Genomic DNA, 16,897 nt, shown 5'->3' with positions numbered 1-16,897 from the left:
CCTAAAAAGATTCAGTACAGAAAGCAGACGGAATCTGCAAGGCAGCTGTTTTATTATCCATCCAGATCCCTGCACAGCGCGCACACTACTTTTACATACTCCCCTATGTACGGCTCACAAACTGGAATGACAAGAACAGTGTATGCTTTACAGCATATATTTTTAATTTACACTCTGCAATACTTCAACAGAAATCTGCTGGGCCCTGTGATAAAAATAATCTCTGTGTTTTAAGGGATGCTTCATTCTTCAAGCCATATTTGTAGAATGGGAAGGTAGAATGAATCCAGCAAAAATGTAGCAATGCCTATAGTTGTGCCAAGAATTTATGAAAGGGGCAGAGATTGCCACCATTAGACACCCTGATTAGTTTAATGAGAAACTCCGTACCTTCCGCAATATAACAGAGAACTAGACAGTAAGAGAAGGAAATGAAAGGTGCATATAAGCTCCTGTTTTACCTTAATCTGAATAAGGATCTTTATTTCAGGCATCTCAGTCATATCTGGTGTGGTGGGATACTGCCAATGATGCACAGGTCCATCCCAAAGACACTGAGAGGAAACTCACTCTTTACTAAAGGGGAAGAAAGGGGTTTTCTGAAAGTCTACCTTTGCTTCCCCTCTCTCCTGGCTGAGACTAACTTTGTCCTCCCTCATCAGGGGTTAAAAAATACCTTTCTATGGTGCATCTAGACACAGAGCACTGATAACTCATCCTCAGTTGGCAGTGTTGATGATGTCCATCTATGAATCTCATACTGTGCAAACAATCCCAGAATAGCTAACTTCCAAAAATAATAAATATTCTAACGTACAACATACCATAGTTTAGGAATTACATGGTACTAAACAGAAGTAGATCTCTCCTAAAACCAACAATGGAAGCAGGACTATGATATCAGGATTATGTATATCTTGTTAAGTTAAAAGGTTCCACCAGGACGAAGCAAATCGGCCTCTTAGCTATGCCTTACAATCTGTCTGTTATGGAAGAGTGCCAGGGACTAAACCCTGGCAACCCATAGGTTACACTACTGTGGATTATCGTTGTTTACAACCCATGTTATTTTAAAAACACATGGCTTAAATAATCACCCCTTTGGCTGCAGAACTGAAGGACATTCTATTCTTTTGTCTGCAATTACAGAAAAAAAAGGAAGCATGTTGAGAATTAGCGGGATGCATTTTCCTGTGTGTGCTGTCAGTGCTGAGCAGGCAGACGTGTTCAGGCTGTGCCCTAAAGGAGCATGTGTTCTTACAGGATGTTGATGGGAGGACTGTTGTGTAGTAGTGGTTAACTTGCAGTGGTATCTGTGGTTTAAAGACCTGTCAAGACTTCTGATGACTTCCGAGACCCAGTGACAGCAGAGTTCACACACTACGCAAACAGGCAGTACAAAACCCACAAAAGACGTTATCAATACCATCTGAGGTCGTGACCACTTAGCTCTTCTGCTTTGGTCTTTATCTGCGGTGCAATTGGAAATAAACCCTGACCTCCTCCCATCTACACATGCCTTCAGGTCTTCTAAAACACCGTAAAAATACCAAAACCCCTAACTACTAAACTGATATTATTCAACATTTGGAGTTGGAAGAGCCCTGACATTTTCCAAAGGAGGTGACTGTCAACAGCCCCTGGTTGACCCGGCACAGATCCCAGGGGCCCGCAGACCACAGTTTGAAACCCACTGTAAGTTAAGCTATAGGTAGCAGCATCTCTCCCCATGTGAAACAGATGCTTATAGAACACGGAATACTGAACTCAACCCAGAGTCAGTCTGGTTCAAAAAAACCGCATGCATTTTGTTTCCTATTTTGCTTACCCGTAGCGAGGCCTTAGGTGACTCCCAGCGCTTGTGCAGCCAGGAGCAGGCAGCATTCCTTCAGCCACTTTCCACCTGCCCTGCTCTTTCTGTAGCACTCTGACACGCGTGTTGCTTTTGCAAGTTGCTTCAGCCATCAGTGCTGTTTGGGTAAGGGGGTGATTTGCAACGATCCTTTGGCTTCAATCCATACACTGTTTTTTTTTTGTTCCAAGACAGTATCAGAAAACACAAATTTCTACATAAGGAATGGACTTCTAAGTACATTTCTTTGAGATACTTTTACACAGACCACCGCTGCCCATTTTACCTGCTCTCCTTGCCCCTTAGGGACAACCACTGGCAGCTTAGTACCATTTTTTGCTATTTCTTTAGTATATTGTCACCCCCTTTGCACCAGACTTTTTCTGGACCCTGCAGTATCAGCAGAACCCTGCACTGACAACATCCATGCCTCAATCCTAGACAGGTAACTCAGTGAACACACAGGTCTGTTCATGGTACTAAGGCACTTCTAACACCCAGAAAAGAACTTATCCTGTGGAATCTACATTGCATAATAGGCCTAAGCCTGAAAGCAGCCTAACTTTCATTTGTACAGAAAGAGAATAAAACCACAATTGTCTGCTACTGCATGATGAAAGGACCACAGAAGAAAACTCCCGTAACTCACTGAAGCATGCCCTTTCTGGATTACCAGCAAAACAGCAAGGAGGGTTTTTTCAGAACTATCCAGAGATAAAACAGGGAAGGGTTTGAGAGAGAATCTCATTGAGATGATGTTCAGGTTTCTAAAGGACTTTTACCAAAATGAGGTATATTTTACGGGGGCTTGTTTTCATTCTGTTTCTCAACATACATGGATGGAGAGACACTGCAAAAAAATCCCAGACCCCAGGAATATATTTATCCCCATGTGTTAAAGTCTATCCATCTACTATCTCAGCAGAGTTTAAAATCACAGCTAATAGGTTAACAACTGTTTTTCTTCTGCTTCAAATGAAGAATATCAGAAAGCTGGGGGAATATTCGGCTTCCCAATTTGTACTGACTGCTCACTGCTACCTGCAATGTCTGTTTGACAGGACTGACATTTTGTACCGCTGTGAGATGGGAAAACGTGTGACATTTTTATTCATGGTGGCGTACGCCCTTGTAATGATCAGCCCTGGTCGATGTGCTTACTGCAGCAGCCCCGAGCCCTCGGAGAACAAACAAGAACCGAAGGTGCCAGCAGTTCGGCTGCCTTATTAAACACCACCAGGATTCTAACGAAGAGCAACTGCTGGAAAATCTCACTGTCAAATCCTCAAGGACATTGTCAACATGGAACTAACTACATATATTTTTCATTTAAAATACTGGAAAATCCAGCAATGCAATATTAAATATAAAGAAAAAAGCCGTGCTATTTTGTGTGTTTTCTTTTTTTTAACGGGTCATTTTGTCAACTTTACATTGGGCTTTCTGCGGGCCTGATACTGGAATTCAAATCAAGGAGATGATGCAACCCACATGATTTAAAATGTTGGAAAATGGGCAAATCCCTTATTATCTTTTAACAGCTATCCCTCTCTAGCAAGCAGAATGCCTGTACGGGGCAGTTGGGGGAGAGATGTTCTCTCATTTAAAGACTTCTATAAGCAGCAATGGCTATCTGCTTCACTCAGCTTCATCACTCACTGAGGAAGTCTGCATAATTAGGGGGATACTCCTTCACACAAACACACATAAGTACATGGCTCCTCTATCTGCAGCACGGCACTCTGCAACCGTTTTACTTGGTATTCATCAGTCCAGCTCTGAAGGGCAAACCCAAAAAATGCCTGGCCAAACAAGCAATCACAGTGAGGCTAGCAGTTAGAAGAATCATACGTTTCACATACTCTCTCCCTTTAATCTTCTAGTTTAATCCAGGGGCCCAGAGGTCAATTCAGACAGTTCTGGCCTAACCGCACGTCTCAACTTCATAAGTAATACATAAGAAGCTTCTGGATGCTGATCTACATTGATAGACTAAGCAAGTCACCCATAAGACCCTCTGAGCTTTTCTCAAGTTGTCAATCTAGGTGATTTGGTTAGCCTTGCATGTACTGATGTATTTATTTTATATGTATGTATTATTTATAAAGCGCAGTTCTTCTTCCACATGCCAGCAGTGATGGACCAAGATAGTCTCTACAAGCTATTTATCGGTTCCTCAACACAACAGGACTAACAAGGAAATTCTGCAGACATGTTACAGCTGCCATGGCTTGTCACAGGGCCCTAGGAGGTCAGCTCAACCACAGTATTTTCTCCATACATCTGAGCGTTATGGCATCTGACTTGCATGTACCCAGGGCAGTAAATTTATTCTGAACATCCCTGTTCAAGAAGCACTCGAAATGCCCAGACAGTTGGAAAACACTAAAAGCTATAGTCCGGAATGTGCGTTTTCGTGGATGAGCACATCTGCTGGAGGCAGGACTGGAGCCACACAATCTTAGTGCGAAGCATCAAGTCCTACATTGCAGGAGCTACCTACATCCTACGTTGCTGCAGGAGCTGAAGAAGACATAGCTGTCTGGTTGCTCATTAGAAAATACTGGCAAGTGAGTGCATGAGAGGCAGTAACCTTTGGGTATGCTCTGCAGGTGGTGCACATCTTCCTAAAGAGAGAACCAGGTCTCACTTGTCAAATGTTTACACGCATGACAAGAGTGCAAGCCTTTTAGTCAGGTAACTCCTAGCCCATGGATTGCCATTTCTGCAAATCTCGCGCACCACAAAGCAGAATTTCAATCAAGCGAATTATTTTCTTGTCCGTTGACATCGGTTTTATTCCTCCAAGAGCAGGGTCCCCTAATAACCTGATGGGACATTTGAGTAGTCTCCGGCAGACATCAGATGGACACATGCTCTGGGCCAATACATTTGTCTTTCTTGCAAGGTGACTTTTATTGAGCAACGGTGAATTCCTTTCTGACAGGAACAGACAACGAAAGGAGTGAGAAGAAATACGGGTAGAAAATATGCTTTCTGAAGACAAAATAATTTTAAAGAACTAGGCTTACACTTTTGCTACATTCACAAAAAATCAAATGGAGAGAGGGAAGAACTATGTGGCCCAGCACAAAGAAACAGGGAGAGCAAACTGCTCATCAGTGGGGAAGAGGGGAATGGAAGCTCATTTTCTTAATGAAGGTATCTCTATTGTCAGAACAGTTCAGAGTGTCAAGAGCAGGAGGCTGGCTTTGCAACCGTACCATACACTGGCATGAATGTTAGAAAATGAACTTGTTTTCCCCTTTCCCCTTTGGTTTCTACCTCAGTGCCGCACAATGCCTGCTGTGATCCAGGGGAATCTGCTATTGTTCCAATGCACCTGGGTGTGAAGGGAGTCACAGGGTCTGGCAAAGGAGCCTTCCTCCCTTCCCTACTGCATCCATTCTACCCTGGAGATAATCCCTCTCTCTGCTCGCCTCTGGCCTCAGTGATCCAGTTTTGCATTTCTGGAATGCAGCTGGCTGGTGTTCTCCCCATCTTCCCCCTGACCTCTTAATGCTGTTTAATCTCCTTGGAGAAGAAACCTGCCCTACAAATCAGAGTTTGTTCTGCATGTCTAAGTGCAGACTGTGAATGGGAAAAATGAACATGTTCATTTACAGCAAATGATCAAACCAGCAAATAAGCTGGCAATTTCCATTTTATGGCCCACAAAAGTTTAACGGCAGCAAGAATCAGCTGGGAAGAGCACTTGGACAAGTAGTTTCACAGTCAGATAAGCTGCTTTATACATGAATATATTTTCCATTTGTTTCATAGTTATTTACATTAGCCTCCAGAATACTAATTTGCATCAAGAATGGAATATGATTGAATACTGAGTATGAATCTCTTAAGTAAAGACATACTTAGAAGAGTCTTTTGTATTTTATTAAGCTTTACCTTTTGATACATAAATGGAATAAAATATTCTATTTGCTGGTAAATAGAAATAAGCCACAGAAACATAAACACACCTAAGCTGACAAAAGACATTCTAATTATAATAGAAACAATTAGAGAGCTGAACTGAACTGCCAGTGCAACTTGCTTCTAATGAAATGATACCCTTTCCCAACAAATGATGTTTCTGGCACCTTACCATTTCTTGTTTTAATTGTACTAGATCAGTTGTCCTACTGGCTGTGTAAAAGCTCCAGAGGAAGAACCTTCCTAAGTATAGATTTGTTTTTCAAGAATCTAGGCTCACCTCCTCTCGTGCTGACACCCCCCCCCACACTCAGAGACTGAGGGGAACTGGGCATAGGTGATCCTGTATGAACCAGGAGTCCCCTGCAGAAGCAGGCAGTGCAGCACTTCAGACAGACAGCATGAAGGCTTGAGAGGGGCGGAGGGGCGAGAAGCCGCGTGGGTAGACGCAGAAGCTTCATTAAGTGTTCCCTTTATTCCCGCAAGAAGAGGGCTGCAACTCTGCCCAACGACAGGTGCTCTGTTTGACCACGCAATACCCACAACCTCAGCCTGTCCGCCGGTGCAGGCTGCAACAGAGCTGCACGAAGACACCAGGACACACAGCTGCGGTAGCTAAAGGGACCTGTCAGTGTGTCCACTCATCTAAGCAACCCCTAAAAACCAGCGAGCGTTTCTTCTCCTGGCTGCGGTACACAGTCACGGTAGGTGTTTACCGTAGCCACCACTGGTGAACCAGTGGCCTAATAGTTAAGGACTGTCTTCTGGAGAGAAACGGCTTCTAAAATATCAGATTCAGATGTTAACCTACCTTTCTCCCTTAGCAAAATCATAACTTTATGCATTATAAAGGGGTTTTGTTTTGTTTCTTTTGCTTAGGTAATGCAAAAAAAACCCAAAACATAAAAGAGAACTGCGAAAGCCTGCTGCTCATTAAAAACTCAGAAAGATACTTTGGAGAGCTGCTTGTGCTCCTGAAACAGCCATACAAACACCATCACGAGGAGATGCCTGCATTTCCAGCCGCTTTGCCTTTTGGCCATGACATACACACATGTAGAAATATCACTCACCCAAATACTTGACTGAGATACCCGAGTTTTCTCTGTCCAAAAACTTTAAAAATCAAAACCCCCAAGATACCTCATCAGGATAATTCAGTCTTACAAAACCAAAAACACCTTATTTGTTGTTTGTTTGTTTCATTTGGGGTTTTTTTGTGGCATAAAGGCAATTTATAGACTGTTTGTTTAGGGTGTAGAGATATTAAGAGCTCCTCAACCAACATACTTCTGAAACAGACAATTGATCTGCAATACGGATCAATCGGTGAATGAAAATCACAAAGCAGACGAGACGGAAGGCTGCTGAACGTTACGCTCCGTGCAGCATCCTTAGCACTGTCGCTTGCCACCGCCAACCGCTCAGTGACAGAAGCCAGAATTTCTAGCAGAAACACACAACTCAAGCACCACTAAACCAACCCCAAACACACCCATCCAGCACCACAACAGACCTCGATGTTTCAAGGTGTAGGTCCTGTCAAAGTAGCCCCTAACACCTGCTTGCTTGGACAAGGAGCGTGTTAAAAACATTCAGTGACACGCTGTAGTGCTTATTCTCCAAAGAGCTGAAAATGACAAAGCCACCCAAAAATGGGATTTTGTGCAGGAAGCAAAAGCTACAAGCGCCCGAGTCGCACATCACCTGTACTAGGTGTCCCGCTCTGCCCTGTGCAGCGGTCAGTGGGCTTGCAGGGCCTGCCCTGCCTGGCACCACAGGGAAAGGTCCCCAGGACACCTACGGCCGTGTGTCTTCCCATGCTCTAAGTAAGTTTTGGTCAGGTTTTAAGACAAAAAGCAGGAGGAAAGCAAGCAATCGTAAGACATTCACAAAGGATGTTCTCTGAAGCATTGTATGTCTATTGTAATTAACCTCACTTTCTCCCAAAACAGAGAGCACTGTTCAGTACTACATACTATTCATTCCAATCTTTTCCTTGGCTTGAAAATCATCCCCTCTTTTCCTCACTCATTAAACCTGGGTTGCCCGTGTTGCTATTGCAACTTGTTGAGTGCAGTTGTATTGGCTCAGAGTCCATGATGACAGTTCCCTGCCTTTGGTTGATCTGAGGGTCAATATTACACCCTGAGTAAACCAAAAAGCATGCAAAGTCAAACCGGAGAAAAAGCTGTGGGCACGCCCTTCCACCACTCTGGGGTCCTCATAGTCTATTAAGAACACTTTGTTTAAATCTTCATTGCATTGCCCTAGGATATCTTGCCAAAATCCTTTTCCCCATCAAGGAGAGCTTTCCCACAATGTCTTAGTATTACAGCACCCACTGTTGAAACAATTCCGTAGTAAGCACCCCTCTCAAACAATGCCTGATAGCCACTCGCCAGAATGAGGTACCACGCTTCGAAATCTCATACTGTTAGGTAATTGCTGCTGAATTTTTGAGAACAATCAGCTGAGGTGCTATACATTCAAAGGCATTTAAAGATATTCTACTGGTATTTTTTGTAGCCTAACGACTGCAGATACACCACTGTATTTGGAAAAACTAGAAACTACCTCGCTATAGGGTGAGCGATAATGAGTTAAAATTAAAGGTTGCTGCTGGCTTGCTAGCCCATCCCCCTTTAGCTAATCTGTCATGTAATGAAGAGAAGCACCTAGCATAGGACAGCTAGCTGCCGGCTCACTTACAGCGAGCTGATTAAGAATGTTCAACCAACAGCAGACTGCAGACCTTTCCAACGAAAATAAATAGACTGTATGCAAATGTGTTTGTCACTTTGACAGCATGTCTCAATTAAAGCATCTCGCTGCTGTTGGTAGGCTCTCTCACTGCAGTGGTATGGACGAGGCTTACTGCATTACTGATACACGGGGCTTGACCCTAATCCGCATGCATGCATTTTAAAAAAGTCTGCCTTTGCCATATACACTAGCATAATACCAGCAGACATAGAAAGCAAGTGACAATGAGAAAAAAGCCTCTTTCATCCTCTTCAGTTTATAAGAACTGTGAATGCACAAACAGCCCTTATTTCAGAGTTCTTGTGGCTTTTTAATTGTTCCCACCTACTGTATTCCAGACAGAGTTAAAAGTGACACTAAAATCTCTCCCTTTAATCACTAGTTAGAAGCCATCTCCCATTTAAACAGTAAATGTTGCGGCTTTTTTCCTCCCCAAAGCCTTAATTTATATTTCATAAACCTGAACATCATTTTCTTTTGAATGAAAATATGATTTAATTTTCATTTTGGCATTGGGCTATCAGGAAAAAAAGCCCCGTGAAAGGACAAAGGCTGTAAGTGAGATAGCCCTACAACTGCTAAGTTAGATCATTTTTTGGGAACTGACATTTGTAATGTAATGACAGTAATAAGCATTTAGCCAGCGAGCCTTTCACCACAGCCAGTGGTTCAGCAAAGCTGATGTGTGTTTCTTTTGACACAGGGAAAGTGATCATTAAAAAATTTGAAAGTGACCATTAAAAACCTTCCTGAATTTAAATTTGCACTTTTCACTCGATTATATATTTAATTAATCTACCAAAATGTTTGAACCATCCATCCTTCACAAAAATCTAAAGGAAAAAACTGAAAGTAGATTATAATCTTATCTGGATTCCTGACTGCTTTAAATGAAATGTAACGTTTTCCTGCTAGAGCTAGATGGCTACATTTCTCCAGTAGCCTCAATTCCTCTCAACTGTATTGGCACAGAAAGTAAGTGAAAAATAAATCATTACTGCAAATATTTAATTGGAAGAGAATCTGGTTAAAAAAAAAGTCTCCAAGAACTTACATTCTGCAGAGTGGTGAAAGTTCTGAAAGAAACAAATCTAATGCTAAAATGATACAGACAACATTGCTCTGAGCGATGATTATCTCTCGTGTAGCCCTAATACCTAAACACTCAATGTAGCCATACTGACTAGTTTCTATTAATAGATACTCATCTAAAACTCTGGTTTGCTTCACATTTTATAATTGCCAATATTTTACAATTGTTAAAAATTACACTATGTTTCCTAAGAATAAATCAGATATTCGCTCCTGCCTTCTGATCATAATACTATAAAAAATAGAAAGAAAGAAAAGAGAACTGTGCACAGAATTAACGTTATGTTTTGGAGTCAGGCTACACTTAATAGGGGAACACTGGCAAACTGATAGTAAACACTGTATATTTTTCCAGAAAAATCACAGCAACTACGTTTTCTAAATAACTAGCTCTTAAAAATCCACACAACAAAACACACTATTTTGTGGACATATCAAAAGAAACATCGTAAGAGTAACTAATGTGCACTACTCAGTTGTCAATACTGAAATACAGAGTACACTAATAAGCTATTAATTGATTTTTCCCTCTTAGTTCATCGCATTTAATTTTCAGAGAATGTTAAAATGCTTTAATAGTTGGATATGCCATATTGACACTAATGATCTGGCTAACAGATAACAGAGGACATTTTAAATTATACATCCTCAGTCCTGAGGGCTATAGCCCTGTGGATGCTGAAAACCAGCAAAATCATTTATAAAAGTGCTACAATAATTATGCTTCCCCCTCCATTCACACAGAATTTGTTTTCCTCAAAATCATTGTGTGAACAAAAGGAATCACTAAACTCCAGACAAATCAGGTTTTAAAATCCCATTTACACAGATAAAACAGAAATAATTCTAACATAACATAATCCAGTTACGAGAAAATAAGGAAACAATTGGTGTATTCGTGATTGTGACTTTTCTCTGAACTAATTTTGCTGAGTCACACAGTTAAAAGAAACCTAACACTAAGACATACCTGACCAAAATGTACTGTGATTGGTCTTCTGTCCTCTCTTAATTTAGGGTCCTTCTTGTCAACCAATGGAGATGGCGTTGTCCTCGGTAGAGTTTCCTCCGGTGCTGCAGAACACCCATTCTCAGCAATGTCCTGTGTGGTAGGAAAAGGTGAATAGCATGGCCGGGAACACTCTTGATTAAGGGTCAGGGGCACAAAGGAGACACTGGAGGATAAAGCTGACTAACAGTTTTGATGTTGGGGGAAAAAAACCAAAGTACAGAAGAGAAAACATCATTAGAATCAAACATTTCGTTGCACTTTGTCCATCAGAGCTGGCACACCACCACGCTCTCCTCCTAATACCGATGTTGCATGCAGACACATTCAATACAATGTCTGACTTAAACATGCAAAAGCCAGAAAATACATAGGGAGAAAAACCCCCATAGCTGAAAATTTCTATTCTAGGAACAAATTCATCAGAAACCTAGGAATGGGGTGATTCTGCTTTTTGCAAACCTGAATGAAAACAGTAATTCTATTTACATACTTCACAGATTTATCTGTAGCAGAACAGTTACTTGTGGAAGTGGCAAGGAGAGATGAAACTCACAGCTTAGTTAGCTTTGTGCTTTCTCTCTGAGCTTGTGTTTACTGAATATACCTTCAGGAGTCTGTATAAAACAAACTGCTGCCTAGCAGGATGCTTTTTTGTTTTGCTTTGCTTTTGCTTTTGACATTAGTCCTCATCTTCAGAAGTAAAGTGACCCATCAACCCAGGTTAGAAGACTTGGCAAGTGTGCATATGGTATATGTAACATAGGTTTTCAAAAAGACAAAGGCATGCAGACATAAGGAACCAGACAAGGAGAAAAAGAGTTTGAAAGTCAGTTGAGAAATAGTCTTGTAACGCAGTGGGCCCCAAACCTTACATCTCTTCGCAACAATGTCAAGGAAATAATGCTTGGTAAATATAGAGAGAAACCTGCACACGCTGTAGCTCTGCAAGACTGACCTAAGGTTGGCTGCTGACATAGACATTGCTTTGATTCACTGACCTTTGACATGCCCCCTCGAGCTTCCGTCTTGCTAAGGTACAATAATGAGACATGTAAGCTGATGGCCAATTAGAAATGGTTCTTTTGGACACAGACTGACCTAATGTGTTTAGGTCAAATGAAACAAAAAGCTGGATGGACTTTCTAAGGGGCTTTGTCTGCTCCACAGAGAAGCTGAGAGACCTTTTTAGATCCAGCTGGTAGAGCAGTGGTTCCCCAATATGGGCATACGGATCGCGGGGAAATTAACTTGTTAGGCTCAAACTGGAGAGAAAAACTTTTTCCTCCCCTCGCCCTCCAGCTGCACAATGCCACCTTGACTTTAAAAAAATTCGACAAAGCACCCTGAATTAGTAACAAAGAGCCCCAAAAGAACTCAAGACGAGAAATGTAAGCTTCTGTCAAACTCATCCTTCGGCTCCAACACAGCAACAAGGTACCAAGGGATCTGGTCAGTTTGGGAATCATGTAACATATGGCAGCAATGTAGATGGTTCTGCAATGCAATGACAAGCTTCAGACCTGTTATGTACATGCCATAAAGGTGCCTGTTCAAAGCCACCCCACCTGCAGTGAACAGGGCGTTCCCAGCGCTGCGGAGCCTTCCCAGTTCCAGCTGGAGCTATGGCTCCAAGCAAGGCAACAGACAGCTGCGAAGCAATGGGAAGCAAAACGTCTTCCAATCCAGGCAAAATTTCCAGAAAAACGTAAAATGGATGCAGAAGCATGGCTATCAGGGGAATGGGAGGAGATAGATACAGAGCAAATCTTTGCAGCTTTCACTGCTGCAGATTTGCTTACCCCTCTAATGATGTAAGTGCATACAAAAGATAACATGTTCCTAAAGTGTATTTCCACTGCTTCTGGAGTACTTCCTAAAGTGTATTTCCACTGCTTCCAAAGAACTGCAGCAGATTTCAGTCAAAATTATTATTATTTTTTTTAAATTTACTTAATAAAATACGAGAATTAAATTATTTAATACTTCTCTATTTTTTCAACATCCCCAATAGGCAGAGAAATCAACAACACAGCTTCAGTCATCAAAGCAAAATTTGCTTCACAAAAGTTTGTTTTCTACCCTCAGTGAAAACACATTTGAGCTAAAGAAACAGAGAAACCTGATTTTAAACACCTCAAAAAACCCAGCAAGTAGCTTTAAAATGATTAAACGACAAAGTCTTTGGCAATCCTGTAACTGGAAAGAGGACAACAGTCCTTCAAAGCAGACTGCAACACACCTTCAGTCCACTAAAAGACTTCGAATAGTTGATTCGGAAGTCAAATGGGAGCACTAGACAGACATAAAACCACAAATAAGACAACAGGACTCACTGATTCTGAACTTCAGCTCCAGAAAGGGGTCATGGCCCACAGAACATCTACTATCAAAGCAGTTCTTCAGCTTGGGAACGACCAATGACCAGAGAACTGCAGTGGCTCCTGGTGCAGGCAGGCCTTAAAAAAGCAGTGCCCGTTCCTGGTGCTAAAAGCAGAGCCAGGCAGACCTGTGCATCCCAACTGAGGGAGAGGATTTACCAGCCGGAATGCTGCCTGGTACTTCCACACTGCTTCTGAGAGCAGTGCTGGTGCTTCCACCCGTGTTGGTGTACCAGCTTGGTTGGTGCTCACGTGCATCTTCGCTCTGCAGTGCATCGCACCGTGGAGAGGACCGCAGCGTGACTTGTCAGTTCCAACGCATCCCCGAGAAAGGGATTTGGTGTAAGCCGGCAAGACATTCCAGAAGTAGCTAAGTCGTATATGTTATTCAGGATAACAACAAAAAATGTGAGACCTATCACCTCCCAACCAAAAAATGGAAAGAGATGGAAGGTGATGAGTTACTCATTACTGGAATAAATTCTCCAGAAATGCAAAAACCTAGGAATGTTTCAGTGACTTCTTAATGAAAAGAAATTGTAATTTAAACATGTTATTAAAACCCAAACCACCCTTTTCCTGAGGAAAAAAGATACTTTATAGATTACTGGAAAGACAGAATGACATTGATCTATCACACTCCATAATTATCTCTGTATATAAACAGTGCTCCCCCTAACAACCGCCTGCTCAGGTGAAATCTTTTCTGCCTAGGAGGAACTTCAGCAAATGAGCAAGATATATATTTACAGATATGTAAGGTTTACCCTGCGAACGGCATGAGGTTTTCTTCTGTTTAAATAAGCATTCGTCATTTTTCTAGGGACCTTTTGTAATGGATTACAACTCCTGTCTATTGGAAGAGCAAAAAGCACATTCCAGAATGTCTAGAAGGATTCTTCAGGTTATTTTATAAACCGCCAAATGAGATGTTTCTAGCTGTACTGGTGATAAAGCACTGACAACAGTCCGTTGATACCTAGAGCCACACAGGGCTCTAGTAAGTAAAATAATGTTGAATACATTAACGCCAAGTGCCCAACCATTTATACAAATTGTCTTTTCCAGAAGCTTTCAGCAAGTTACATTCTCCTTACTGAAAGTTGAGGACGGTACCATTCATATTCCTCCTTCTTCCTAATTCTATGTAGTTAAGCTTCAAACGAGCCAATAACAGAGTGCCTTGACCACCACGGTCCATTTGTGAAATGGAAAAAGCAGCCTTTACGAAAAAAAAAAAAGAAAAAGAAAAGAAAGAAAAAAGAGTGCCACATCAGATATAAAATAAAGCTACCATGCTGTATCTATTAACAATTATTTGCTATCACTCATAAGAATCCTCTGAAAACTATTTCTGTTGCTTTGAAATACTGTACCACAAATGAACAAGGGATGGAAATAGAGCCCCATTCAATCTCTACTATCATATTAAAGAAGGACCTTACACACACCACAGTGACCTCTCAACAGGTCAATCCTGCATTTCCCATTTGCAATTCAAACCCAAGACTGGAGCAGACCAGGGGCAAAATGGGCTCTTGATTATATTTAAGAGGTCACCATTGCTATGCAGAGTTGTAGGAAGCAGACCTCTAGCTTTATTGCATTTTAAAATTCTACCTTGTAGAGAAGCTGCTCATATTTGGCAGCGAAAACTGGAAAAGGGATGTTTATATTTGACTTTTCCTTACCAGCGGCCTGCATACTTTCTGTATTAATAATGGAAAATAATATGTTAAGAGACGGTGGATAGTAAGTTCAGTTTAAAAATAACCTTAGTTTATCCTTAGAAGATGAAAGACTAGCATCCAAAATTTGGCAAAAAATTAAGTATTCAATGCCGCCGGAGTTTCAGTTAATACTTGCACATACTAGTAAGTATGACAAATACAGTGTTCTCACATGAAAACTGGTAAGGATGCACTAATCGACCTGTTAACAGAACAGCACAGATACTTAGATTAAAAATAATATGAGTGGCTAAGCAATTTTTGCTATTTTTATCACTTTAAACAGAGCAATACCTCTTTTTAGAGTTATCTTCCTACCTCGCATTCAAAATGGAGAAGAGGATGGGATAAAAAAGAACAGACTAACGAAGAAAGGAGAGGAAAAGCAGTATGTGTCAACTACTCATAGAAATCTTCTAAGCTCTTGTGAAAGCGTATGTTGAACAATCACGTTTAACCATCCTACAGAAATGCCACATAATAAGGAAAGCGAAACAAAATTGGGCCATTTATTTGTAAATGCAATGTGTGTTTTTTAAAAAGAATGCTTGCTGCTTTCAGGACTAGGAAGACAATAATAATAATAGAACAAAGCCTGAATGAACGAGACGTTTCTCAGCCTTTTATACAAATGTCACAGAATAGCATAGACTTATACTAGCATTTACAATACAGGAAAACAATCTGGTCATTTTGCAGAGCTCCAACCGCTTTAGAAATGCACATGAGAAGGCCAAATATTTTATTATTCATGAAGGTTATGTCCAGAAGTGAAGCACATGGAATTACATAAAAAATTCCATGTTCAAAAACTGCTTCTTGTTTCTAGTATTTTCATATTATACTCTTTATATATGACTACTTTAGGTAAGTGTAATAAAATAAAACAGCATTAAAATCATCTGAAACAAGTTTGTCTACCTCAAATCTCTAGCAATCTGCTAGAGTATTTAGAGAGTGAACAGCATTCCGATTGTACACACAGGGAATTTCATCAGTTCATAACCTGGCTGCAGAATAATCCCTTTGTATTAACATCTGACATGTTCAGGTAGGTTTCTGTTTGTGCCCCAGGAATACATTTGCAGCGCTGTTTCAAGATGATGGTTTAGAAATGTAGACAAGAAATTTACTGAGACAGCACAGATTAAAAACAACAACAAACTGTTATGCAACAAATGGAACAAAAATTTCTGATAGGCACTTGGGTTTTGCGAGCAAGTTAGCTATCTTGTTTCCCCAGAAGACACTGATGGCTCTGCTTCATAGAACAGAGGCTCTGAAATAAACCTAAGGCAGAGTTAACCATTCATTCATTAGGTATGTATCGATATGACCATGTTTCTGGCTTAAAAGGAGCAATTAGCATCGGGTAACACACTGTTCAAACACAATTCAGCATTCTTGGAATTGTGCTGTTTGCAAACAAAGTCAGATTTGGAAAACAACAACCAGTTTGGGTATTTTTTTCTGCAACAGTTCGAATTTGAAACGAACACCAACTCTAATTTAATTCCTTTGTGCCTAAACTTTGCAGAAGGCACTAACGAAACATATAAATCTTTTTCCCAGGGGCCAGCACTACTATTCTCCCTGAGATATGACTGTAGAAATAACAACAATTTGCCATTTGCAAAAAGTTCGCTGCCCTTGCTGTAGGAAAGATCTCCCAGTTCACATCAAGTCCCCTTCCACAATGCCCCGGCACAAAGGACAGGAGAGGACCACTCCAAATAGAACACTCAATTTTCTGGCTTTTGTGGGTTTAAGTCAGAGCCTTAATGTATTTGAAGACAGTTTTTTTGTCTGTGAATATTTATAACAGTGTGAAAAATCCGTGACAGCTGGTAATGCATTTTGAAGTGTGCTAACAACACTGTATCAAACAGCTTCCTATTGATCACATAATGCTTTTTGTGGCTAAGTATTTCATACATGGTGCTTATACATTTTGAATAAGAACTTCAAGTACCTTTTGCTTCAAGCGGTTTTTCACTTCTTTTATTCCCATTTTTGCATGATCTTTTGCCTGCATGAAAAATTAATTTAAGTTAAAATCCCCTTCTATTTCCAGCAGTGACCACGCTTGATTTCAGTGCATCAAGATTCACCTTCTCTCGTCACTAAAAATGGC

The 16,897-nt window shown here is 41.0% G+C and overlaps 1 protein-coding gene across 1 annotated transcript in view; it reads right to left on the bottom strand.

Annotated features, from left to right (window-relative positions):
- The window catches only part of DENND1A (DENN/MADD domain containing 1A), a gene marked incomplete at its 5' end in the record, with an annotated part of 194,078 nt that overhangs the window by 24,055 nt on the left and 153,126 nt on the right, over window positions 1-16,897 (bottom strand). Inside the window, 2 exons of the mRNA XM_010153875.1 lie at window positions 10,614-10,745; window positions 16,736-16,792. Of these exons, the coding sequence (XP_010152177.1) occupies window positions 10,614-10,745; window positions 16,736-16,792 (189 nt within the window). The remainder of the gene's footprint in view (window positions 1-10,613; window positions 10,746-16,735; window positions 16,793-16,897) is intronic.

Source organism: Eurypyga helias, unplaced genomic scaffold (assembly GCF_000690775.1).
Source record: "Eurypyga helias isolate BGI_N326 unplaced genomic scaffold, ASM69077v1 scaffold4336, whole genome shotgun sequence".
NCBI lineage: Eukaryota > Metazoa > Chordata > Aves > Eurypygiformes > Eurypygidae > Eurypyga > Eurypyga helias.
This window is presented reverse-complemented; position numbering and strand designations above follow the sequence as displayed.